The sequence below is a fragment of the Prorops nasuta genome, unplaced genomic scaffold, assembly GCF_024137725.1.
Source record: "Prorops nasuta isolate Cenicafe-Biocafe unplaced genomic scaffold, Cenicafe_Pnas_1.2 PNAS00010, whole genome shotgun sequence".
Lineage (NCBI taxonomy): Eukaryota > Metazoa > Arthropoda > Insecta > Hymenoptera > Bethylidae > Prorops > Prorops nasuta.
The window spans coordinates 3,295,837-3,322,194 of record NW_027116807.1 but is presented as its reverse complement, the minus strand read 5'-3'; the positions used below and the strand labels follow the sequence as shown (position 1 = coordinate 3,322,194).

At 33.9% G+C, this 26,358-nt stretch overlaps 4 protein-coding genes and 1 long non-coding RNA gene across 9 annotated transcripts; 2 read left to right on the top strand and 3 right to left on the bottom strand.

Annotated features, from left to right (window-relative positions):
* The first annotated feature begins 6 nt into the window (after window positions 1-6).
* PIG-X (Phosphatidylinositol glycan anchor biosynthesis class X) lies at window positions 7-1,652 on the top strand. The gene is made up of 4 exons (XM_066732842.1): window positions 7-345; window positions 417-546; window positions 618-914; window positions 1,483-1,652. The coding sequence occupies exons 1-4, from the start codon at window positions 185-187 to the stop codon at window positions 1,636-1,638; spliced, it is 744 nt and encodes a 247-aa protein (XP_066588939.1). The 5' UTR covers window positions 7-184; the 3' UTR covers window positions 1,639-1,652.
* Window positions 1,653-2,055: 403 nt separating this feature from the next.
* On the bottom strand, window positions 2,056-9,756 carry LOC136776911 (putative inorganic phosphate cotransporter). Its single transcript, XM_066732840.1, has 7 exons — window positions 9,305-9,756; window positions 4,672-4,805; window positions 3,866-4,166; window positions 3,308-3,546; window positions 2,947-3,096; window positions 2,437-2,814; window positions 2,056-2,285 (listed from the first exon to the last, which is right to left on the bottom strand). Exons 1-7 carry the CDS (start codon window positions 9,438-9,440, stop codon window positions 2,064-2,066), a joined length of 1,560 nt encoding a protein of 519 aa, XP_066588937.1. The 5' UTR covers window positions 9,441-9,756; the 3' UTR covers window positions 2,056-2,063.
* On the top strand, window positions 3,458-4,022 carry LOC136776913 (uncharacterized). The gene is made up of 3 exons (XR_010823176.1): window positions 3,458-3,597; window positions 3,708-3,800; window positions 3,887-4,022. It is a non-coding gene; the product is annotated as an uncharacterized lncRNA (long non-coding RNA).
* A 2,388-nt stretch (window positions 9,757-12,144) lies between the features above and the next one.
* Window positions 12,145-20,157, bottom strand: LOC136776791 (putative inorganic phosphate cotransporter). 5 transcript variants are annotated; one of them, XM_066732640.1, is made up of 7 exons: window positions 20,076-20,157; window positions 17,234-17,367; window positions 15,701-16,001; window positions 15,237-15,490; window positions 13,141-13,290; window positions 12,668-13,042; window positions 12,145-12,601 (listed from the first exon to the last, which is right to left on the bottom strand). In XM_066732640.1, exons 1-7 carry the CDS (start codon window positions 20,140-20,142, stop codon window positions 12,452-12,454), a joined length of 1,431 nt encoding a protein of 476 aa, XP_066588737.1. In that variant the 5' UTR covers window positions 20,143-20,157; the 3' UTR covers window positions 12,145-12,451. The 5 variants fall into 5 exon arrangements, with proteins under 5 accessions (XP_066588737.1, XP_066588740.1, XP_066588738.1 ...); XM_066732643.1 differs by having other exon boundaries at window positions 17,234-17,363; window positions 20,076-20,155; XM_066732641.1 differs by lacking the exon at window positions 20,076-20,157 and adding an exon at window positions 18,933-19,003.
* A 190-nt stretch (window positions 20,158-20,347) lies between these two features.
* Window positions 20,348-25,961, bottom strand: glu (structural maintenance of chromosomes 4-like protein gluon). The gene is made up of 9 exons (XM_066732639.1): window positions 25,812-25,961; window positions 25,226-25,462; window positions 24,946-25,137; window positions 24,692-24,868; window positions 24,322-24,614; window positions 23,974-24,253; window positions 23,295-23,891; window positions 21,055-23,237; window positions 20,348-20,900 (listed from the first exon to the last, which is right to left on the bottom strand). The coding sequence occupies exons 2-9, from the start codon at window positions 25,460-25,462 to the stop codon at window positions 20,774-20,776; spliced, it is 4,086 nt and encodes a 1,361-aa protein (XP_066588736.1). The 5' UTR covers window positions 25,812-25,961; the 3' UTR covers window positions 20,348-20,773.
* Window positions 25,962-26,358: the final 397 nt, after the last annotated feature.

The following is a 26,358-nucleotide window of genomic DNA, read 5'->3' as shown; positions in this document are numbered from 1 at the left end:
AGAACGCGACCTTAAACCGTCTGTTTTTATATTTATTTATTTTCTTCATAAATTTCTTTAAGTACTTTTGTTTTATTTACTTCCTTTCGTTCCTTGCAAATGTGACAGTAAGTTCTTTATTTATTCAATAAAAATACATGAGTAATGTTTTTCAAAATTTGAATCATCTTGTATTTGTCATCAAATGTGTTTTACTGGAGAAGTTAGAAACAGAAGCATGATAAACAGAGAGTTTTACAGTTTAAAAGTTTTTCTGATTACATTTTATTTCTCCTTATACCATTGTAAATCAGAAGAGATCAAGCCTAGCGTAAAGCTTAATGTGGATGGTAATGGTCTACATAGGTAAGAGGTTAGATTTCAGAGAATCAATAGAGTGGTCTGGAGAAATTTATATAAAATTCTGTCTTTTCTAGAACCCTATTTTATAGTATAGATACTGGACATTTTTTCAAAAATGATTGTGATATAGCTTTATATCTAGAATTATCATCTGCTTTATATGTAAATCCAGATGAATTGGCTGATTTACACAGGCATAGAATAGTGTGTAATTAAACTCATATTACAATGGGTTTCATATAAAACAAAATTATTATTAACTTTTAATCTTGCAGATCACTGCTTGCTCTACTGGAGAAACAGATGTTGAATTATTTATGGAGAAAGCAAAGTCACAGAATGTTACTGTTTGTTCTAAATTGATAGGTACTCATATAATTTTAAGGCTACCAGTTCATCAAAGATATCAATATACAAAAGAAGATGGAGGATATATAGATATAAAATTAGATAAACCTAAATTATTATTGAGTTGTACAGAACGAGTCAAGGAATACAGAGTTTCTACAGTAAATTTGTGCTCACCATGTGTAGATTTAGGACTAAAATGGAGAGAAGTCCCATTTACAATGGTAACTCATATTTTGGGAGGAAATACATGTAGATAAAAAAAAAGTTGATTCTTCTTTGTAGTTTTAAATAATAGCATTACAATTCCATTATTTATTTCGCGCATGCAGCATCGTCATTTCTTGACGGATTTGCATTTATGTGGACTTTTTGGAAACGTATGAACATTATCTAGTAAAGTACGTTGGGGGATTTTGCGATTTAATTGTCGTTTCTCAATAATGTTAATATATTTATTTAAACAAAAATTTTTTTTCATTTTTTGTTAATTTTCCTAACTTAACTTAGTAGATAAGCTTCTGGCATTTCCAAAAACATGTAATAACTTTACAATCCGTCAACAAATAACGACGCTGCATGCGAAATAGTTTTTGCTTTGTAATGTCGGTATACGGATTCCCGTTAATGTTTGGATAAAAGTAGAAAAGTTTTTAGTGCACAAAAAAATCATAAAAATTCACTTATTTTTGTCCATCTTCGTGTATTTCCTCCTCTAAGCAATAAGTCAAATTTACATGGAGTACTGGCTGATCTTATTGTACAAATTTTTATTTCATTACATTTAAACAGGAAGGAGATAAATATATCTGGTCAGTACCTGTGGGAAATTCGTCTCTACTAAAACCAGTTACTTATATTACATTAGCTATAACTGTACTCTCTACAGCTTACATTCTAAGGGCTTTATGGACATTTGCCTTAAATGCATATAAAAAAGATGACTGATCAAGGCACAATTAAACAAATGTCTATCTCAGTGTTAATAAGTTAAAAATATAAATATTTTTTTACAATGGTAACTAACATAAATGCAACCTTCTACTACATGCAATATCGAAATTTACAACATTCATTTTTACAATAATAAAAATCTATTTTTATAGCGCATAGCGTTCTTAATTGTAAAAAAGACATGTATTCTAGTCTATATATAGCTCCTCATTGCTTCGTTATCCAATAAATATTCAGTATTATGTTAATCATTGGCACGTGCAAACACACACACACGCACGCATACGCACACACATTTTCACTGTTATATTTTGTGAAAAAAGACTAAATTCATGCACTCAATTTGTCCGCAGTTTAAAACTAGTATTTGATAGAACGTATGGCAAACTATACAAATTATTCATTTCGTCATTAAATTGTCATGGTATTTTGTCCTCGTCATTTTTCTCGATCTTCTCGGATTTCTCAGGAGTACTTACTGATACTTCTGAGATTTGATACATTAAGTCATTTCTGGTTTCCTTTACGGGATCGTTCCACTTCTGTATGTCGCTGGAGCCAAAGAGTATGAATGCCAAGTTTCCTAAGAAGTAAACTCCAGCTGATAGGAAGAATATCGTCCTCCATTGCGTAGCATCAGCCTGTGTAACAAAGGTACAGCTTATATATACTAACTCTAGCTTTATGCTAAGTAAGTACTGGTTGGATAAATTTGAAAGGAATTTCTTGAAAAAATGGTGTTTTGTAATATAATTTTAAGAGGAAAAATTTATTGTATTTGTTAAAACTTACCGGATCCTTAACGATAACGCTAGAAATAAGTGGGGTGATGATACTGCAAATGTTTGCAGCAGTATTTGTAATGCCCATCAAGTGTCCAGCAAAGTTTGGACTGAGATCTATGTGAGTCAAATTGTGGCCGCAGTAAATGGCAATATTTGTACCAACGGCGATGACGAGAATGGCCACAGCTATTGTTTTTTGATCGCGGTTCACATAACCGAGGCCAATTAATGCAAGAGCTGGAATCCATTGACCGATGGTGTTGCACATTTTCCTTGAGAATCCTGTAGACATGACTTTTCGCCTAATTAACAAATCTGTGATGATACTGAAGGGGAAACTCAAGACCCATGCTACGAAGTATGGTAGAGACGTTATTTTTCCATTCTAAGAACAAAAACAGAAATATTTTTGCAATTGAATTATTCTGTTCACATCAAGTCTTTCCTAGCAAATTTAATCTAATTCACCCATTGATATATTTATTTTATTGTAAATCAAGGAAACAAATATTCTTACGTCGCTTATTTCGTATTTTAAAACGTCGGCCATGTAGGAAGGAGTTTTTGTTAAAAGCATCCAAAATCCCCAATTTTGAGCGCATTGAGTAATTAACAGAGCCCAGACTGGTACAGATTTCAGCATTGGAATCCATGGCGTTGGTAATTGCTGTGAAAAGATTATCATCGAATCAGGTTTGATTATTTTTCTTACTCATCATGAATAAGTTACATAATTAAGCACGTGCTAATTGCTTAGTGTTATTTTCATTCTTCTCTGCTCATTCAATTTTATGGAAAATGAGCGAAGACGAAGGAAAATATTTTAGCAAATTTCATTTGAAAAATGGTACTCCTTTATTACAGAATATCAATCTTACCTCTTTAGTTTCAGTGACGCCCAAGCTAGTCTCGATGTATTCTTTCTCTATGAGTGATATATTTGGATGGTCGGAAGGTGATTCCTTACCAAAGAAAAATGCAATTATACCGATAACAGCGGTAATACCGCCCCAAAAATAAAAGCAGCTTGGCCAGCCTAAACTGGATGCCGAAAGCAATCCCGAGCTTAGCAAACTTATTACATTTCCTATCCATCCTCCGGAATACACGAAAGTTGCTAAAAAAAAACATTCCACTTACAGAAATTATATCTATTCTGTTTTATGAGGTAACTGTTGACGCAAACGATTAAAAATACAAAATAAGATTTAAGCCGTTTCTTTATCATTTCTGATTTTTCGATAATCTTAAAAAATATATTTATTTGCTGCATTATAGGATGGTGGTATTAATTTTTAGCATTGTGGCTCTTCGATCCAGATGTTACTGCATTTATCAAGAATATGTATAAGCCGAATTTATTGTAGAACGGTAAGAATTAAAATCAACAAGACTGCTCATTCACAAGAGAAAAAGAAAAAGATAAAGTTGCTTACCCAAAGTTCCTCTTTCATCAGTGGGAGCCCACTTTGACAGCAAGATGTGTAGCGTTGGAAGGATAGTTCCTTGACATAAACCAGCAATTACACGTGATGCGCAAACTGCTGTGTAACCACCGTACTTGGCTGCCATTGGAACTGACAAAGTGGCTACACCACAAACGAACAAACAAATGGAGAGCATTTTCTGAGCACCCACCGATGCAGCTATCATACTTCCTGGTATTTGAGTACAAATGTAGCCCCAGAAGAACGAGCTGAGTATTACGTTCTTCTGATCATTGTTCCAGTGGAATTCCTGTGGAAGAGATTTCAATATTCAGCAATACAGATAATTGATTAAATATAATTAATATAGAAATGCTATCACACCGCATAATCTCAAAGTATAAAAGTTGTAGTCTATTCGTATCACGCAATGGTATAGAACTATGACAATACTTGATCGTAGCAATAATGAAAAATCAAAGAATAATCTATTGTACTGTTCTCTTGACCCGAATGCATCGTGTTACAGCAATGAAGCGTCCGAAAATGGTAAAGGAAGCTAGGAAACTGTTACGAAAAAGGATATACGGCGGAATTATTTATAAGAGAGCGAACTGTAGGAATTAATTAAGAAAGAGGAATAAATGGATATATAAATAATGTTATTTTCGTTATAATAATACATTCATGGAAGTTGTAGGGAAGAGACTGAAGAAAGGGGGAGTATAGGATACAATTTGAGAACGTATCGAAGTAGAAAAGTATAATACTGATATATCGAGATGACAATAAATAATTTATTAAGTTGCAAATACCTCGAAATTGGGGTTAGCTATCGACGCGTGGGTCATCGCCTCCAAGGTCACGGACATTGTGACCCTCACGGCGTAACAGGAGAGGAAGCCCAGGGTCATGATGAAAACTTGGACGTGTCTGCATCCGATCAGGGCTGCAACAAATGGAAAAAGAATTGCAACGTCAGACGTCTCAATGTCCTTCCTCGTTCTGTACTATGTTAGTGGGCCTCGTGTCAAAGTCATTGTTTTCCAATGACCCCCTGCAATTCTCCTCTTTATATTCCTGCGGTATACTATACATGTACCTATTTCCAAGTGTGTAAAATACACGCGCGTCGACGAGTGGGTGTGTGTGTGTGTGTGTGTGCGCGCGCGCAAGAGAGGAGCGATTAATGTTAATCAAAGCTATTATGTCACCGAGAGAGACAGTGATATTTCATAGGAATGCTGCATTTTAAAATCACGTCGGACCTTTAAAGCGAATCCGACTGGATATGAAACGATCTTGCGAATGTAATTATAAGTTCATTACTTTAAGGCTTTTTTCACACTGCGACTGTATTTTATATATTATATATATATGCTACATAAATAGTGGCTCTATTAAAAGAACATTTTTTTTTCTCATTGATCGATTTATGGCTGTATATGAAAAGTAACGAGCTACGTTATTCAAAGTTGACTGTAACACACGCAGTTTACATTTGCAACATGCGATAGAGATGAGGAAAAAAGTCTGTAGACCAAATGTGCTGATTAATAGTCCGTACGCGAAAATTCGTCAAGTTTTATGTTGGGCATTGACAATATTTGTCCATCTGAAACATGCATTGATTTCAAATGAATCTCCTATCAATATTGTTGTCACGTTCATTTTTAATTAACGATAGTTTTGGCTGATTTGCAGGAAGACCAACTAGAATTTGTAATATCGTTAAATCTGTCAAGTATGGTATACGTACCTTAGGTAGGTATCATTTATGCATATATAAAAGCATAGGGAATATTGTAAACAATGAAGCATGTTAGTAAAATAGACGAGAATGTAAATTATTATTAAAAGAAATTGAGTTATCTAATAGTTACTGTTGAGCTGTTACGAGTTAATTAACGCGCCAGTGATTGCGTACCGCAACGCATTATTTAGTTTATTGTCAGGAAAAAAACCAGGATGGACAATATAATGGAAGTGGTAATAACAAAGCAATCGTTCCTGAAACCGTTCAATTGTAAAATCAAAAGGAGCACTATAAAATGGCAAATGGTAATTGTGAGATAGATTCTCAGTTGTAAAAATTTCAATAATTGGATTTTGGAAGCGCGCTATACATATGTTGCTGTAAATTAGTATTGTATAATAGAGAAGCGTTTAGAAAAAGGATGAAAAATTGGCCGTAACTCGTTGAAGGTGCCGGATTAAAGATTCCTCGAGAAAAATGTTTTCTTACGTAAGATGCACTCTGAGATTTTCTCGGATTGAAAACGTTTTCGCACTGTCAATCATTTAGTGATAATCTTGAGAGGAGAAGGCAGCTACGTGAGAGGGAGCGGGGGTTCACCACAACGTGGTTTAGTCTTTACGTAAATGTTAACACCGAACAACAATACACATGTGTAGCACAATATACGCTACTATGTATAATTTATATATAGTACAGACGAGATACCAAACGAAACGTGAAAAATATTTGTAAGTCATGTGACATTCGTCGTTTAATCTTTCTCTCAGACACGCGATAAATATACGGATTTTGATTGTTTCTTAGCTTTAATCTCAGCTTCCACTCGAGATTCTTTCCTTACCGCGGAAAATAGAGGAGATCGAATCTCGCATCTCCGCCATTGAACGAAGCAACAAATCTAAGCATATATATATATATATATATATATATGGCGTCTATTCTACTTCGTAGCCCTTCATTTCTACGAAACTCGGAAATTTTCGAGCCTTATCAATCGAATAGCAGTTATCGTTTGGTATCATCTGTCAATTTTTCACAGTCGCGATCAAAGATTTCGAAGTTAATACCGAAATAAGTAGGGGAGAGAATTTATGAGGAGTGGGCGATGATCTTAACTATTACATAAAAGAAGAATTTCAAGTTTAATTTGGAGCAGAGGAAAATTGTTGAAAATAAAATGATTAAGCACGGGAAGGTCACGCTGGCATAGTTGCAGGATCGCGCGCGCGATAAATCGAGAGATAGCTGCTGAATTTGAGTGTGCAAAGTTTACTAATTGTTCGATGATCGTTCGAGGAATGATGATTTAGTGGCGCCGCGTGTGGAATCCGTGCACGTGCGTGGAATGTCGCGCGAGATCGATAAGATTTGAGAAAAATCCGGTGAGTTTGTTAGCTCGTTTGTCGCCTTGCCCCCCTTACCCTTCCCCCCTACCCCCTTCTCCTGATAGACGAGTCTCTTTCCCGCGAGAGCACATGGCACGAACGCCGCGATCTATCGATCAGGAAAATCTGATGGGGAATGCGGACGAGACAACGCGACGAGCCACCGATTCGCTCGTTTCACTTCTCTAGGACGCGAAATCCGAGAAATCGGATTGGCATTGATGTTTATACTCGTCCGCGTCACGCTTGAAAATTCAAAGAGAGATTCGTCACGTATGTGTACGTGCGCGCTTCTAGCTACGTGTACGGAGGAGGAATCACAGCCCCGACAGAGAAGCCACTTCCTCCACTGTCCAAATCACATTGGAAATCGTCGGACTCGACAACCTTGCCCGATCGATCGTTCGCTGCATTTTCTTTGTAGAAGCCTCTCGGCGGAGCCTTTCTCTCAACTTTGGAAACTCTTTGCGAAAGAATTAAAAAAAAAAAAAAAACAGAAAAAAATAGTACGATAAGGGAAACGAGACTCGTCAAAGATCGAGCTGTATCTCGTGATTTATCAATACACTTCATAGTTTTAAGGGTCTAGATTGATCGAGGACTCCAGATTCGACCAAAACAGTAATCGGATGACAATGAACGAATAGATCAATCGTAGTTTTTTAACTGTGTGTATACATTGCACATACACGACAGTTTAATCGTAGATACGCGATTGTTGATCGATGCTATCAGACCTCGATTGCGCGATAAATATTCTGAGTCTCTCTTTGTGTAATGTTATAGTTTAATTTCATTTAATTAATTATGAAAAATGGCGATTAATATAGCAATTAATGGGAATTATTCTTGCATGCAATGAAATGTTCCTTCTCGATAACACGCTGATAATCGCTCATCTATTTATGGACCGACTATCGTTCTATTAATATAATTAAATAATTTTTCATCACTCTAGTTATTAGATTATGGTTTACTTGGTCATAGCTTCCGCAAATTCAGAAAACTTTCCACTATTTTAATCGATGAAAGAATTAATGCGAACACTCGGATCTTACACGACGCAATTCATACAAAATCGTATTTAAAATTAGATGTAGGTCTTGTGTGGTATTATATACCTTGTATAGTACAATAGTATAAATCACGCATTATCCTCAATGATTATCAATCGTAATCACCACTGTGAAAAATCTATATCAATATTTGAGAGGATAAGATTGCGAAGAGAAATCAATTAACACGCGCGACTAATAAAGATAAAATTAGGGTAATTAAAATTTCTAATTGGGAAATATTAATTCTAGTTAGGCTATAATTGGTGAAATGCGTAGAATGGAATTTAATGGTGTGAAAGATTGTGAATAAAGATGATAAAAGCGAGTCTGGTACTATCATCGTAAAAATTTAAATAATCGTATTGATTGTTGTAATCTGTATCTGTATATACGTGTGTGTGTCAAAAGTTTAAACTTTCATTGAACAATTCCATTTTTATTCCGTAAATTTATTATACGCGTCACTACAATAAAATAAAAACCTCATCGCGCTACATGCAGGCAGGTATAATAATCATTATGACGACCGAGGAGCTAATCGATTAGAAAAAACTCTGAACTACACAATAATATAAATATTGCATGGTAAAAAATATATAATTTCAAGTGTCAATATTATTATATCGCGCAAAATTTAATCACGTATCGATCACGATGTACAGATTCGTAAAAAGTCTAAGCATCGAGGTGAGCGATTAATTGACAAACAATAATTGATTGCGTTGACGCAGGCGTGAAGTTCGCGTGGACTTACGGACAGTCTCCGAGCATTCCTTCGTTAACAATAATACGAGGAAACTTTCATAAAAAATTGACTGGATTCCATGAAATTTTTAACAACAATTAAATTCTGCTTTATATATATGTGTATATATATATATATATATATATACACACGGACAATTTTTCAAATTCACAAATAAAAAACTTGTTTAGTAAAAAGCAATGAATCGAGTAGTCCGGCAAATCTCACCAAGTTTTACTGAATTAAATTTTATAAGTTTTAAACAATCAGATTCAATCGGTTTGCTTTGATACACAAAGTCACGTGACGAATAAAACAACACTGGCACTAATTGTTTGCAACGATATCACTAAAAAAAAAGTGTATTCACGTTAAAACTTGTTGAAATGGATCAATTTAAAAGTACGTTATTTCCCTCTTTCTGTTAAAATAAATAAATAATCAAATTGAAAATGTTTTTAAATAATGATATTTTAATAAGGAAGAAAATTTACAACTGACCTTTTGGTTTTCTACGCGGCATCCTCATCATCTCCGATCGGGAGATCCTCTTGACTCTCGTGGCAGCTGACATTTTGAAAGTTTGACAAAGTGGTAGGACAGGAGCGAGTTCGATGCAGAAAAGACTGCGATTCATCGATCGGCTCGTGTGGCTTTATAGTTGATCGCCGAAAACAGATTCTCCCCTCCTCGTTACCGGCAACCCCAGTCAGGCCATCCAGCAACCAGCCAGCTACGGCCTACGAGAGCCAGCCAGCCAATTCTACTCGTCCCACTTCATTCCACTCCATACACACGATGAGCGTACTCGCGACTTCTTTACAATGCCCAATACCTTGGTTAAAATCCTCCTCCCACACCTGCAATTGCGTCTGTCTAGCATAGTCGTTTCACGTCCACCTCTCTGCTATCGTGTGTAGCGAGTAACCTTCGATTCTCTGTGTATCCACCAAACGCTTACTCCTGCGGCCCCAATTTTTCATTTAACAAATCCTGTGTAGTGCAGTCTTTCCTCGGTCACTTATTCCGTCACTGATTCTATTCTCTAACAAATATCTATATCTACTATTATTATATATATATTTTTCCGCATCTAGCATGCTACGCGATGCTTGTCTGAATTTAATCTAACGAGGGGGATCACTGCCAATCCAATTAAAAAGCAGGAAATTTTCAATGTTTATCTGATCGTTCCACGCGTTACCTGCGGTTTAACGAACGTCCGCGTTCCCTGCATTTCGGAAAAAGTGACAGCATAAACACAGCACTTGTGATGCTATTAAGAAAAAAAAAATTACCGTCAAGCTCATCCAAGTAAATATCATCGTATAATTTTCATTTTATGTCATCGTCTCTTCTATATATACAATAGCTATGATTATAACATTATTTAACTCTATGCTATAATACATGAAGCCAAACTAGACAAATATATTAATGGACTAACTATATAAAAGCTCTGCCATTACATTCGTGATTTTCTAGTAAGGAATGTGTGTTTGCATCATCTTATAAAATATATATAGATAATTAAAAGTACAGATATGGAATTTCGACACGAGTTTTTATTCTCTTCCCTTCCATATCGCTTTATAAAGTGTCGGTGTGTATTTTGAAGCAACTATTTTTTATATCGCCTTGTGTCTACGTGCGCTACTTACTCATTGCCAATTATAAGCACGTGCTTCTGCACATACTTAGAAAAAGTTACATGCACACACATGTGTAAATATTATCCTCATCATTTATACCGTCGTAGGACACATTTATTAAATCTCTCATTTTTCAGGAGAACTACTAAATATAATTAATACTGTTTTTATCCTTCGCTTATATCGACCTTGAGACACATATCTCGAAAAATCACACCATTTTTGGGACACGAGAGACTGTATTCGTTTTACGAAGAAAAACCAGAAAAAATGAGCGTTTATTATTACATGATTGATGAATTATGCACTGTTGAATATTGTCACCTTCTTTTATAAACTCTTCGTTAAGTGCATCTTTGTTCGCAGCTTGTGCATTCCTCTCCGCGTATGTGTAGCTGTCTTTATACAATATAATCTATATTTGCAAAAATGTCCGTCACGTACGTTAAGGTAAATATTAGAATATCGCATTATTCAGACTTTTTTTTAATTCGAGATCGCACAAATATCCCAGAGGTCATTACAGTGTCTTACTGGAATAATTTTCTGGAGAGTCGAGAGAGAGAGATTAAATCGAATAGTTTAAAGGGGGATTAATAGTTATAGCATTGATTTAAGTGACAATGATGTATTTTACGAATATCGTATAATTCCAATTGATTTTTCCAAGATCGATACGAATAATTTGAATGACGCGCTGAAATCGTAAGAAATATTTGAGCGATAAGCGATTGATGGTGACCCAGCATTCTCCTACTCGTAATTCGTTTCTCCTTGTTATCCTACGACTGATTAAATTATTATCCTGTATTCTGATAATGCAACCGACAACAGTCTACCGAGAGAAAACAAAAGTGACCGGCATTTCGATAATCTCACGCTGGCAAATGATTTCTTTGCCCCACAAAGATAAAGATTTCCGTATAACAAGATCTTTGAATAGATTGAATTCGTTTTTGCTTTGATTCACTTTACTCGTCTTCAAGTGTATTAAATGCTAATCGATAACGATAAAGTGATGGGACAATCCGATATATCTATATGATACTTACTCAAGATTGAATAGCAACAAAAGTATCCTTCATCCCATTGACAGGTGGGAAACTTCCAAGGAAATTCACTATTTTTGTGTAAGTTTATAGACCACGTACATATTTACTCCCATCATAAATATATTAATATTTTAAGCAATGCTAATCAATAATAAAAAGAAATGAGAAATCGATATATATTTATATTAAAATATATATACGTAGTATATGAATTTACTGAAAATTGATTGAGATTTCAAAAATACTTTGTTTGTCGATAAAACCACAATTGTTTCTGCAAAACGTCTGAGAATTGCTAAACTATTAAAATCTGGATATATGTTTGGTATTATCTAGTAATTAATCTATATAGAAAGGCCATCGACTTAACATTTTATCATTTTGTTGATCCAAGTCTATGCGCAGAATAACTATTTAATCATGGCTTTTTGTTTATATAAAGCGTGAATTTCCTTATGACGCAAGCAAATACTCTTTATTAAACTAAAACATGATTCTTGGATGATTCTCTGTTAATTTTACACTAACCTTTTCTATCGAAGTCGATACAATTATCCACGATTTAGCCTCTGCAAGATTTATCGTACTACTTAAAAATAATTTAATCTATTTTGAAATAACAATAGTCTTGGAAAAATAAACTAAAAAATATTTATATTATACTTTAACAAAAGTATGAAAATATTATAAAATAAATAAAACTTATATTATTATAATATTGGTAAACGTTAAATTACAAACTAATGACTATAACATTTAATAACAATTTGCAAAGCTTTAAACATTGCAAGTTTTGGTTCTTGAAGACATTTTTACGGAAGTAACCGTTTCATTGTATATGTAACTATATACAACGAAAACAATAACTACTGTACATACTTACACATAAGTAATTCATCAGTCTGATAGTACACTAAGCTAAAAGGAAATGTCGTTACAATCTTTTACATCTTTTCGTTTGTTCGATGATTTTTAACCTTAGGATCGTTCCATGATTGAACAACTGCCTGACCAAATATGAGAAAGACTAGATTCGCCGTGAAATAAATTCCCGCTGATAAAAAGAATACTGTTGACCATTGCGAGGCATCGGTCTAAAAATAAAGAAAATTCAAGTGTAACAGAGATCGACTTTAGATCGTAGAATTTAATGATCTTACCTCTTTGGTGATGATTTTACTAACTAGAAGTGGTTCAGCGACAGCAACGATCGACGCTAAGCAATTTGTTATGGACATCATAGTACCGGAGAAATTGGGACTCAGATCGATGTGATTAATTTGGAAACCGCATAGTGCACCAGCGTTCAGGGCAACGGCTACTACCAAAATGGCCACTGCAATCGTGTCCTTAACCCCGGGCTCTAAGCCAAGCACTAACAAAGCAACGGCTGGTCCCCAAAAAGCCATAGTGTTGCAAATTTTTCTCACTATCGATCTGCTTATACCCTTCCTCAACGCAAAGTCGGCTAACCAGCTGAGGGGAAAACTGAGAATCCACATAACCAGATAGGGCAAGGCTGACATTGTTCCATTCTATCAAAATATTAAACAATTTTTTTCTCTAGGTCATAATAATAATTATTACTATATTCTTACTCGATAAATTCAATAAAAAATTTTATGAAACGAACCTTTTGTATGTTGTAGCCAAGTATAGCGTTCATGAAATTTGGCATTCCCGTCAAAAGCATCCAGTAACCCCAATTCTGACCGCAATGGGTTATTATAATCGCCCACATGGGTACTGACGTTAGAATACTCTTCCATGGAACCTTTAGTTTCTGTTATATAAATAAAAAATAATCATGAAGCATTATTCTTGATGAATTAAATTTAATTAGTAATTTTGTTCGAATATTATTAATTGTAGATATTCTCTATAAGAATCGATAATTATATCATTTCACGTATCTAATATGAGTTGATGAAATGAAAACTTATGCTACACGTGTGCCCAACTTCAATTGAAAATATTCGTTTTCTTCATATTTTAGGAATTTAGACATTCTGGCTACGTGACAAAATTACAAAACTAGTTTTACTAGTATACATTTACTATTACTATTCAAACGAGCATTTCATAAAATGAATTTAATCCTTGAAAATCTCTCTAAATAATACACTGGACGAAAGAATATTCCTTTTTTATTCTTAATTACCTATCTTTGTTTATTAAACATTTTACTGAAATAATATTCAAAAATTAAGATTTAACGAGTAAATAAGTAAAGATTTGCTGAAACTTCTTGGACAAATCGTGATATACTGGTTCGTTATATTTTATTCATTCGGTTATTCGTGATGAAATTACCAAAGCAGCATTACTTGAGTGTATTTATTACTTGCAGGATTTATACTGCTAGTATATACACACAAATGCTTGATAAAATTGCTGAAATTCATATGCTCGGCTGAAAGAGGTATTTACAAGGTATTCAGGCTAGATAGAAATTTTTGAATTATCTGGCGAGCTCGAGAATGGACAAGTCGAGTAAATTCGTGCGATACATCTTATTTATTGGTAAATTAAAACAAAAAAATTGAAAAACGCGCTAGGTAATAATAAAAACGTTACACTACGCGACGTTTAACAAGATATTGGACAGAATAATAAAGCGAGACAACTCTTGAATTATCGAGTAACTGGAAATTTACGAGGAGCGAAATGCGATAGATATGTGAAAAATTTATTCTAGTATTTACACGTGATAATTGATTTAAAATAGTAAAAAAAAAATCAAATTCTCATTGATCGTAGGATCCTCGATGTCTGATAGAGCCCTGTACACGAGCAAATATACAATAAGTCTTTTCCCACGGTATAGCAATTAATCAGTTTTATTACGCAAAAACAATTGTACAGGAATGCAATGTTCGACGAGTACGTTGAAGTATTCATGAAATATCTCGATGGCTCTGCACTTCCTTTCTGCATGGCAAAGTATTTTGCCCCGTGGATAAATTTGAAACTCGTATATATATATATATATATATATATACAAACCGAGTAGAGCAACAATTTTCACATGTAACTGCAATTTGCAATTGTTATGTGGATTACGTGAATTACACTTGGGTTATTGGAATCCGGGGACACGGGGAGAAAGGCTAAAATTAAGTGGAAAATCCTGATAAAACCATTGAGACTCGCTATGATAAGCGCGTTAATCATAATTTAATGATAATTTGAATTGCGATGCTCGACCGCGCTAAGAATAAGTTGATGCTCGGGAAACAATGATAATGACAGAAAATTAACGTATCCTATGAATTCCTTCGGTAGAAACCTCATAAATAATTTCATGAAAATTCCAAGTACGATCTGGAACGCTCAACATATAATCGTCAGCACTAAATCAGCGGTAAATCCCCGGAATTTTTATTATTAATAATGTGAAATACAGGAAATGTTCTAAAAATTAATGTATGCATATAAATAATGAAGAGGCAAAGTTTAGATATTTATTCTTCTAACACGTGCAATACGCATGGATGATTTTTAGATCTATGAATTTCGCGTAATAACCACTGAGAGTTAAAATCTGGTGTTTTCTGGATTTTTTAACCGGCTCCGTTCAATTGTTTAATAGCCTGTAGGGTATGTTGCGTAATAATGCAGTAAGTTGAATTTACCGCAGCATTGATTATCTCTCGAGAATGACGTAGTTGAGAAAATTGTTTAAAAATTTGTATTTGAAAGCACTCGTATGTGTTATGATTTATATACCTCTGTGCTGATTTCTTGAATTTCTTGATCAATCATGAGACTTTGCACGATGTATGATTTTTCCTCGATGGAAATACTGCGATGTTCCGAAGGTGAATCAGCTCCGAAGATAAAGAAGAGGATTGACCAAATTATCGCTAATCCGCCAAATATGTAAAATACGAATGGCCATCCCAAACTTGAGGCAGCTACCCATCCAGAAACAGGAAGGGCAAAAACCGTTCCGAATTGTGCTCCAGCATAGGCGAATGTTCCTGTCTCGAAGCGAAATGAATTTCCCATTATTGTTTAAACTTACTAAACAAGTATACGTATATGTATAGATAAGTATAATGTGTGTGTGTGTGTGTTTGAGTATATTCCGCAGCTTTAAACCGGGAACACGAGTTGAGTGAAAACTTGTGGAAGGGGAGGGGGGTTGAAATGGTAATCAGAATAATATTATATAACGATGCTCAACAGACCTAATCGTGCTCGCTCGTTGGGTGGTACCCATTTTGACAAGAGAGTGTGGATGCAGGGTAAAAGACAGCTTTGCGACAGGCCCATTCCCACTCTGCACGCGCAGACTGCAATGACGTCACCGTAATGTGCAGCAGCCTGCATCAAGAGATTGAAAACTCCGCAGATGAGAACTCCAGACGCGAGCAACTTTTGGCCGCTCCAGACGTTCGCCAGGTATCCACTTGGCAACTGCATCACGGTGTAGCCCCAAAAGAACGAACTTAGGATCGTTGCCTTCTCATCCGCGTCCCACCCATAGTCCTTGCAATGCAACAATAATTCGGCCAATCTTAACGCGAATATCAAAACTCTTCGCAAATTCACATATTAGTTTTATAACGATATCATGACGTTGCTTTAATTCCGATATCAAAAATTATCTTTATTGTATTCAGATTTCCTGACAAGTCTAAATAAATTTAGATACGTTAAGCCGCGAATTATATATAAGATACGGTCTGAGAGCTACCAATTCCTTTTTAGCCGACGACATATTTACATTTGTGGTATATGCATATATTGAGACAAAGCGAAAAAATTTCCCTGCATACAAACGTAGGACGTGCTTTTTACAGTTGCTATTAGCGAAGGTTAATCGATTAAAACGGTTAATGCAAATAAAAGATTTTAAGCAAGTTTTTCTTGCAGATAATAAATTCGTTTAAAACGATAAATTATTGTATCGCGTCGCAAAGTTTCTTCTGCAAAAATAGTAAAGAAATAATAATCTGATTATTATAAATTATTCAATTTACCGGAAACAAGTGGTAAAAGATAATAAAAAAGTTATTGTATACAACGGTAGATATACCCTACTTGTGCAATTACAGGAAAACTGACATTTCTCGAGCTCATTTTTTACCTTGACACAACTCTGTCACTTTTATAATACGACATTTGCTCTACAATTAAATCTCTTGTAAAGATAATAGTGGTTGCATCAATTAATTTAATTTAAACAAGAAATAAAATTTTCCGTCTCAATGATACAACTTACTCGGTGTAAGAATGTTTTATAACTATGACCTAATGGAATGTGATGATCGACGAGGATACGCGTATTACGCAGAAGTATACGTGCAAGTTCATTAGCTTTAATAAAAAACAGTGTTTTTTTTTTATTGATTACCTGGTAGAATTTCCGCAACTAACAATTCTTGAAGATCAATAAACTATATACAATCACTCAACCTGTCCTGGTGATTTAATTAAAAAAAGGTCATTACATATTTTTACGCTTGACAAATTAAATAGATTTTGACCACTACCACTCTTAATTTCTGTCTTTTTCATGATTTTACCGTTAACAACGTATTGCATTTAACCGTTTTAAAACTATTTTATAAACTTCGTCGATTTTTCTGTAATATAAGGGTTTCTCCAACTGTAGTGTTTTAATTACAGCAATATTTATCTCACTGAATCAAAAGAAAATGATTAATTTATGATAATAAAGTTTAATAAACTACTGTCGCTAGATTCGCATTTAATACCTCAAAATCGGGATTTGCCGTAGAGGAATTGGCCATAGCGACGATAGCAACGAACATATTCACCCGCATTGAATAACCAATGGTCATCCCCAAGAATAGGAGAAACGCCTGTAGATGCCTGATGCCCATTCTGCCTAAAACCAAGAAGCTCTTATTATAATCATCCTACACCATTTCTCAATCAAATAAACGTAAAAGAGTATCTGTTGTCTTTCAATAACGTAAGTGAATCGAGATAAACCTTGAAAATGATTTAACAGTCGAAGGATCGGAGCAAATAAATTAAAAAAATAATTAATTGTTCAGTTACAGTTTACATCGTTGCAACTGTTTTGAGAAAACAATTCTCGCACTTCTAATGGACCGTTTACATAATTGAACACTTCCGTTGTGATTTTACAACATTCCGCAATTTACAAACAATTGCGCTCTGCCAAACGATAAGAGAACTATTAGCTAATGCTCTGCACAGCGGAGATATCAAGCCGTTGATCTTCATAGTATGGAATTTTTCGTTTGTAATTTAAATGCCGATTATTATTTGATCTGGAATATACGCGTATGGAAAATTTAATATTGGTCAATGTTTAGTAAAAGATAACTAGTTGCTCAATCATCATCTCGTCTCGATGATTTCTTAAAAATGTCCAGATAAATGTTATAATTGAAGAAATATTATACCAACACAAATCGCTTATAAAGCTTTTGGCAGACGCGTAAAATTTGACAAACTATTGTTGTTATAGACTAATATTTTATTTAATTGTGAAGGAATATATAATATTTCAGAGTGTTACCAAGTGTTGTGACACGGTTAATGTTGAAGAGATCAGTATGTACGACTGTAATATAATTCAATGTCAGCTTCTTAATAAATTTCCATTAATGAAGTAATAAATACATGTATTGGAACATCAGTATTACATTACTTCGTGTAATTACACCGGTAATGCGTAATTACGGAAGTATGCGGTCTTGTTGTAACAAAGGAAATTCGAAAGGTATGGACGAAAGGAAGACAGAAGAGATGGCTGTAAAAGGGGATATAAAAAGAGAAAGAGAAAGGGAAATTAGAAGAAAACAAGAAAAAGTGAGATAAAGAGCAACGATGATATAATGATGGATGAAGGAATAACAGTAAAATGAAGGAAAAAGAAGAGAAAAAAACATAGAATAAATATTCGAAAGATTATGCTAAATTTACGATTAATTAAATATATCCAAGCGAAATAATTTTGGAGATATATGATAGACCGTTCAAAAGCTTAAAAAGTAATTTTGTTATTCTTATAAGTGTGCAATAAACATGGGGAAATTTAAAAAAATTTAATGTAAGATAAGAAAAGAGGGAAGTAGGAAAATCCAGGAAACCTATAAAGAAACAATAAATACTATAGATATAAAGTAAAAAGAGTGGGGACTGTGCTGTAGCATGGAAACTTGTGCGATTACGGTTTTTTTTAACAATTCCTGACAAGGGAAACGCTTGTATGGATAGATAAGGATTATTGCATTTGATAAAATCTTATTGAACAGCAAAAGAAGCAACAAAACATTTCGATGAAGTTTCTCGCAAATCATAACGCGTTGGGAAAGGGATGAATTATATATAGTTGAAACAAAGTTTAAACGCTTATGCTTTGCTTATCTTTAATACAAAGTAGTTTTAGTTGTAAAATTAATTTTATCTCCTGATTACCATTTCAGATAATCACGGACCCATTACCAAAGGTTTTAACGCTTTATTTTTACCACACTGTAAGTTTTCGTACTCCAACATTTTTCAACGAAACTTTATACTAACTGCATTATGTTATTATTATTATTATTATTATCACCATCAGCAATCATTTATTGCGTTAAAAGAGTTATCGCTTACGTTGGTATTCTAATAGAATAGAAGATTATCAATAACGATAAATAAATTCTTGATAATTGATGAAAACAAAAAATACTTCGCCTTAGAAGTATTATTATTGTAATTATAAGGAAATATTTTAATTTCAAAACTTTAATTCCTGCGCAGCTTCAATTTGTACTTCAAAAGTGTTAGATAATAATGACATTTTTATTTAAATCGCAAACAGAATAGTGTTTTTTCACGAATTTTTATTGCTTATTCTGAAAGACACAGCACAATGGTCTAAACAACATTGAGAAAATGTGAGAAAATATCTTTTGTGACATCTTTATGACGTTTTCGAAACGTAGTGGAAGTTTATTTAAGATGGAATATAATATATTTTTAGTTTTATGTTATACGATACTTCATTATGAATCTGAAATGTATATAGCATACCTTTGTCATGAAGATTAATAACACTTTGTGAGAATTAACGTAAAGATAAAAATTTTTAAGAAAAATTAACCACAGAAACGACGTGAGGTATTTAATTAACTCTTGTGTGAAGTCCTTCTGAGCGTGTCCTTCAAACGTATTTTAATATTTACGAAAAGGTAGATACCTCGAATTTTCTAATTAAAAAAATATATAGTTCGTGTAATATGGCAGACGTTGACGTAGTTCAGTAGTTAATTAGCTGATAAATGCACTGAATTTGTGTCCTGACCATACTGAATGAGCTATATTGCTATTTCAGTGTAAAATACTATAAAGAGAAATTTACGTTTGACGCATTGTTATTGACTTTCTTTCGGGAATTGAAGAGTCAGACCACTGATACCTTTCAATTTTAGCAGTGTTATCAGCAAAAGAAAAACAAAAATAAGAAGAGCAAAAAATTGTATGTTTTTTGCGCAAAGCTCTTTTGGTCCGATAGTAACTAAATTCTCCTGAAATTTGTATGTGAACACTCTATGTATACGTGTATTATGTGTGCACCTGAGGCATTTGATGAAACGTCAACGTTAGCTCCATCGTCGATAATTTCGGGCTCACTAGCAGTCATCTTTGGTTACCGCGGTCCACTATTAACAACATAATCAGACTTTCCGCGATACTTATATCAGCTGCCCCACTGATTTCCAAATGGCTCCTACTCCATTTTTCCCCTGTGTCACTTATACATACGTATATCCTGTCCAACAATCGGTTTAATACTCTAAATTATTTCGTCGTTCTCCAAAGGTTCGCTAGCTTGGCTCTCCTCTTTTATTATTTTTATTCACATGCCATTTTTCTGTTTAGATTAAATCCGATTATTATGATTTATTTATTCCACAAAAATATGTCAATATAAAATATTAGTTTGAGATAACTTATTCATTAAAGGCACTGCTACTTTTCAGAATGTGTATACATAAAGCAATTATATTTGAGTAAATTATTTTTTAACGTATATTAATCTAATTCATCAAATATATAAAAACTAGAGGAAATACATCTTCGTATGGTAAATTATGTACATTTTAATGATATTCCTAATTATAAAAGTTAATTAAATTCGCATTTTTACAAATTAGGAGATATTGAAAAACAGACTTGGAATAAGTTGAAGTTAAACATATAAACTTACAATTTCACGGGGAATTTAAGTCTTATATTTATTTATTTCATAATTTATAGTCTTACTAATAAAACTAGGTCTTTCGTTTTTTCCTTGCAGGCTGTTTCTTCGACTCAGATCCTGTGTCGTCTTCACTTACTGATCTTCTGTGATCAGTGTTAGACTTTTGTGGAGTTTGACAGCACGTCAAATCAGATAAACTGAAAATGATAATGACTAAAATACAATGGCAAGTCATTGGCATTCGCTAAATTATCTGTAGATATTTAAATTATAAAACTATTTAAGAGATTTTAAATGGATTGTTCCCTACTGTTTCTCAGTATATTGAGAATATTTCTGTAAATAACTTACTTGAGACTATTATTTTGGTGATTATTTATAGGCGTTGCAGGATTTTCTATTTGCGCAGGACACGTTGACTGTATGTGCAATTGATTTTCCTTTTGCATATTTGGAACTTGGGTGGATGACTTATTGATAAATTGTGAATTATAAGGATTTTTAGAAATAAGCTGAACCGGCGGAAGAATTCTATTATTTTCGTAATACTTGCCAAGATTAACTGTGATACTTTTCGTGGAGTTATAAGTTTTGTAAATTCCCACGAGATAATCGGCTAGCTCAAACATATTGGAACGTAAAGATATTACAATAAACTGTGCATTCTTTGTTCTCTCTTTAATGTAATTAGCAACGATGGATACATTTTTGAAGTCCAAAGCTGCATCGATTTCATCCATAAAGTAAAGAGGAGTTGGTTTATAATGATGAAGAGCAAAAACGAGTGCCAATGAGCTGAGCGTCTTTTCACCTCCACTGAGATTACTGATGTTTTTCCAAGATTTCTTTGGCGGTCTCACACTGAAAACGATACCTTCGCTGAAAGGATCTAGCGAGTCCACTAATTCCAGTTCAGCATCGCCACCCAGCGTTATCATTTGATACATCTCCTTCAATTTGCCTGTAATAGTCATGAAGCCTGTCAAAAACTCCTGCATTCTGCGTCTTCGCGCGGACTCATAAATATCTCTCAGTTTATTACGTTCGGCGGATATCTCTTCGAGATCCGCTACGCGCTGCAAATATAATTGATCTTTTTGCTGATAGTCAGCAATTATTTGCATATTTGGGATATCGGATGGCAGTTTTTCCTTCGCTCGTTGTAAAGATGCCGCAACTGTTTCCCTGTTCAAAGCGGCCACTTCTTCATCCGTTAATTCCTTTAATGGCTCCAAAGTTTCTCCTGGTATATCATGGAGTTTTAAATTCGCTATTCTTTTCGTATAATCGGGAATTCTACGTTCAAGCTCTTTTATTTTCTTATTCATCTCACTGACTTTTTGATCAAGATCAATTTTCACTGCCTTCATTTTACTTTCGCGCGCCTGAAGAGCATTGATCTCCTCTTTTAAATTGGCAGTCAACTCATCTCTTTCTTCAAGAGCTTCATTTAAATCCGTTATTTCATTTATAATATTTTTAGCCTCTTCTTCTAAAACTTTTTTTTCTTCTTGAATCTTGCGGATTCTTTGTTCGCAATTTACAACATCGTCTTTAAGATTAATAATTTGCTGCTCGGTTTTTGTGAAATTTCTCTGGGCCGTTTTAATAGCTACTTGAAGTCTGCAAATTTCTGCTTTGGTTTTTTCTATAGATTTGTCTAAACTACCTATTTTCTTTTGTTGTTCTTTCACTCGATTACCAGAGATATCATCTATTTGTTTATTGAGACGCTGTACCTCCACTTCCACAGTTTTTGATTTATCTTGTACGATCTCAAAGTGTTTCCTTGCCTTCTCCACCGATTGTGTCAGCTGCTTTACCTTCTTTGGATCGGAAACTGTTTCTGCTGCTCTTTTTTCCTGTATTTTAAGCTGCTTTTGTAATTGTGGCTCTTGTTCTCTTAGTGCTCGAACTTCTATACGGTATTTCTCCCTATCAACAGTCATGTCTTTTAAAGCATTAGACAAAGTTTGAATCTGATCCTTCAAGGGATGCTGTCTTGCCTTCAGCCTATTGCATTCTTCGAATACCTCTTCCAATTCTACCTGTAGCTTTTCAACATCAGAAGTTGATGGCTCATTACGTACCACTTTCTGTCCCATCCGTCCTCTTAAAACTGTTCTACCGCCTCCGCTCATCGTTCCTGATAACTCAATTAGTTCGCCTTTCAGGGAAACTACTCTGAATCGTCTAGGTCCATAAGCAATTCGTGTGCCCTGATCTAAATCATTTGCAACTAAAGTGTCGTGCAGGCCGAAATAGAAAGCCGGTAATACGTTTTCGTCCTCCACCTTAATGAGATCAAATAATCTTGGTACATTCTCGGGAGTTTTTATTTTTTGTCTACATTGTGGCCAGAATCGTTGCTGCTTCTCCAATGGTATAAAGGTAGCACGTCCTATATCATGATTCCGTAAAAATTGGATGCACGCCTGTGCCGTATTTACAGAATCCACCACTATGTTATCCAATGCTCCGCACGCTGTTGATATTGCAACATCGTACTTTGCATCAATTGCACCTAGGTCACCCTAAAAATTTACCAATGTTAATCATGCGTTATTACAGTTTAATAAAGTAATAATTACCAATCTCCCATAGATTCCAGGAAGTGTTCCATTTCTTTTTTGTTCCATTAGACTGTCCAAAATTCTGTTTCTCGAATGACTCGCTTGCATGGCTGCTCGGTTCTCTTCAACCACCATTCTCATACTTCTAAGCTTCTCAGTCATTTGAATTTCACGAGATTGAACATCCTTCAACTCATTCTCAGCCTCCTTCAAACTTTTCTCAGTTAATGGTATTTTGTTTTTAAATTCCGAAAGTTGCTTTTCTCTTTGCTGTAACGTTTCAGCTGTTTTCTGCAAAGTCTCTCTGATCTCTTCAAATTTACGTTTTTCTACTCCCTCCTCTGATATATACAATTGTAGTTCGGATTCAGCAATATCAAGAGCTCCCTTTGCTTCGTCAACATCCTTCCTAAGTAATATAAGCTTTTTCTCCAATGTAGCTCGCTCTTGAAGCAAAGGCTCTGTCTTTTCACGCAATCCACTCATTAAATCGTTCAATGCCTCTTCTTCTTTCTCCTTCTTGCCTGTGAGTAATTTTACCATTCTCTCGCACTCTTCGATTTCCTTACTATTTTTTTCAGGAACTCTCTGTAATTCTTCGAGCTTACTTTTCTCCTAAAAAATTTCAATCGCAAATATTAATATTTGATCATGTGCTCAGATCCTAACAAACTGAAATTACTGACGTAAAACTTACACTTTTAACCGAGGCAATATTATTTTTTCTACGCTTATTGGTCTCTACCAATTCTGCATGAAGAGATTCGTCTGTTTTTCTTATATTATCAAACTTCGCCGTAGCTTCGTCCTTTTGAGTTTGTAGTTTATCCCATTTTTTTGACTTTTCCTTTATCATTATATCTTTCTCGTGTTTTTCATCCTTAATTTTCGTCATTTCTTCCAACAAATCTGATAAATCTTTATCCAGATCGATCTTCTTTCCTTCTTGCTCTTCAAGACTTTTCACTGTACCTAGCCTAGACATAAATTAATTAATATAAGCTTTTTTATTGTAGAAGTAGCCTTAAGAAAGAGATATTATTACCTCTCGCAATGAAGAGACTGATGATTGAGTTTTATAATTACATTTTCCATTTTCAAATATTGTACTGCATCTTGCATTGGCTCTTTCAATGCTTCCTTTTCTTGAGCCACAACTCTAAGTCTATTTAATTTCTCTATTCTACGCTCTGTTAGTGCTTCCACCTTTTCAAATAATTTTTCCAAGGGTTCCTTATATCGAACAGTACCAATTATATCTTCTAAAAATTCTAACATCCCTACATCATGTTCCGTTTGTCCTTTCGGCTTCATCATAGCTATTTGTTCTACTTCTCCCTGAATATTAAATAAAATTAAGATTTTATCAATGTTATAGCTACTTTAAATTGTCAGACTTTTTATATTGTGCTTACCTGCAAAATTAGAAATCTATTGTGATCTAAGTCAACCCCATGAGATCTTAAGAGTTTTGCAATTTCTTTAAATTGTACTTTTTTATTATTCAGTTCATAATATGAGGTGTTATCTTTAAATGCTGTTCTGGATATAATAAATTCACTATTTGGGACAACTTCATAATTTGCCCCAGGCTAATACAAGAAAAAAAATTTATGTAAATGTATGCCAATAAAACTAGTAACAAATAAATTTTGTTATTTTTACTTACCTTGTCAATTATTCTTTGGAAATGTACAGATACAGTACAGCTGTTAATATTAGGATGTTCACTAGAGTTATGAATTAAAACAGAAATTTTCTTCGATCTAATTTTACTTGCTCGATATCCAAACACAAATAGCATTGAGTCAATAACATTACTTTTTCCACTTCCATTTGGTCCAACAATTGAAGAGAAACACTAAAGGTTAAAAGCAATATAAAAAGAGAATTATCAAGAGGCATAGAAAAAGAAAATATACAATATGTATTAATGTCAGTAACCATACTTTGTGGAAAGGTCCAATAATTTGTTTACCAGCATAGCTTTTAAAGTTTTCATTAATAATTTTTGCAATCATCAATCTTGGCCCAGTTTTATCAAATTCAGAAACTAGTTTTGGTGGAGGAGGTATATAGATCTTTTCATCAATTCTTATTCCCCCTTCCTCATCGCTATCCACACCCAGCTCTTCATCCATATCTTCGTCAGAAGCATCATTACCAGGCTGGCTATTTACAGGCATCTTAAATACAGAAATATGATTTTAAAAATATTATTATCTGATAAGCAGAGGCTGGAACATAAACGATTCTAACTAATCATTGATTAACATTATGCAGCATAAATCACACTATACAATTGATGCAGTTAACCTAACAAATAGGTAATAAAAATGAGTACTGTCAAATGCAAATATTTATGTGTAGAAACAAGAAGTCTAATACAGAGATATATTAAATGATATTCTTTATGTAATAAACAAACATGTTTAATTCAATCTATATCACAAATGTAATAATAATGTATTGTTTTAAAAATTTATACAATCATTAACCTTAAATATTCGGTTGTAAAAAGTGAAAAAAACTTACCTTTCTTTATCAAAAAAATGACAGTACTAAATAATTGTGCACTAACATAATTTTTTTAAATTTAATCCAAATTATAGTTTAAACGATTTAACATACCGCCAACATTGTGTTTTTGGCGGGTAACAAACTAACAAGGAATAGAGCAACCAAATGGAGTGAAAGACCGTCTAAAGACGCGCCAAGATGACGCCTTGAAATTCAAATTTCTATAGTAAATTAACGGTTAAAGCAGTCTTCCTGTGAATAGTAATAAATTTATAAACTATCAATTATTATAATCAAAAAACACACGCCGAATATTTTCTCTAATAATATAAAAAATTCTAGGTTAAATTAAAATTATACAAATCAATAATAGAATTTATCGTTTTTTATAATATGTGCAGTGGAGGGAGAAGCATAGGTAACAGAAATGGGGATTTATATTTCCAGTTTCCCAAAATTTTTAGTAACTTATTCCTATGTATAGAAACAGATGATTTTTTATATTTAAAATAAGGAAATTTAAATAATAAATAGAATAATATCTACTTAAGTTGATATCAAT

Bases quoted from the DNA above. Each gene is read 5' to 3' on its own strand.
- PIG-X (XM_066732842.1), top strand. From the start codon at position 185: ATGTGTTTTACTGGAGAAGTTAGAAACAGAAGCATGATAAACAGAGAG. The intron at 346-416 runs GTAAGAGGTTAG...TGTCTTTTCTAG, and splicing joins GATGGTAATGGTCTACATAG to AACCCTATTTTATAGTATAG. The intron at 547-617 runs GTGTGTAATTAA...TTAATCTTGCAG, and splicing joins ATTTACACAGGCATAGAATA to ATCACTGCTTGCTCTACTGG.
- LOC136776911 (XM_066732840.1), bottom strand. From the start codon at position 9,440: ATGAATCGCAGTCTTTTCTGCATCGAACTCGCTCCTGTCCTACCACTT. The intron at 4,806-9,304 runs GTCAGTTGTAAA...CATTTGTTGCAG, and splicing joins GCCGCGTAGAAAACCAAAAG to CCCTGATCGGATGCAGACAC. The intron at 4,167-4,671 runs GTATTTGCAACT...TCTCTTCCACAG, and splicing joins TAGCTAACCCCAATTTCGAG to GAATTCCACTGGAACAATGA.
- LOC136776791 (XM_066732640.1), bottom strand. From the start codon at position 20,142: ATGACTGCTAGTGAGCCCGAAATTATCGACGATGGAGCTAACGTTGAC. The intron at 13,291-15,236 runs GTATATAAATCA...TTTATATAACAG, and splicing joins TTCAAGAAATCAGCACAGAG to AAACTAAAGGTTCCATGGAA. The intron at 12,602-12,667 runs GTAAGATCATTA...CTTTATTTTTAG, and splicing joins GTAAAATCATCACCAAAGAG to ACCGATGCCTCGCAATGGTC.
- glu (XM_066732639.1), bottom strand. From the start codon at position 25,462: ATGCCTGTAAATAGCCAGCCTGGTAATGATGCTTCTGACGAAGATATG. The intron at 24,615-24,691 runs GTAAGCACAATA...TTTAATATTCAG, and splicing joins ATAGATTTCTAATTTTGCAG to GGAGAAGTAGAACAAATAGC. The intron at 23,238-23,294 runs GTAATTATTACT...GTAAATTTTTAG, and splicing joins CTGGAATCTATGGGAGATTG to GGTGACCTAGGTGCAATTGA.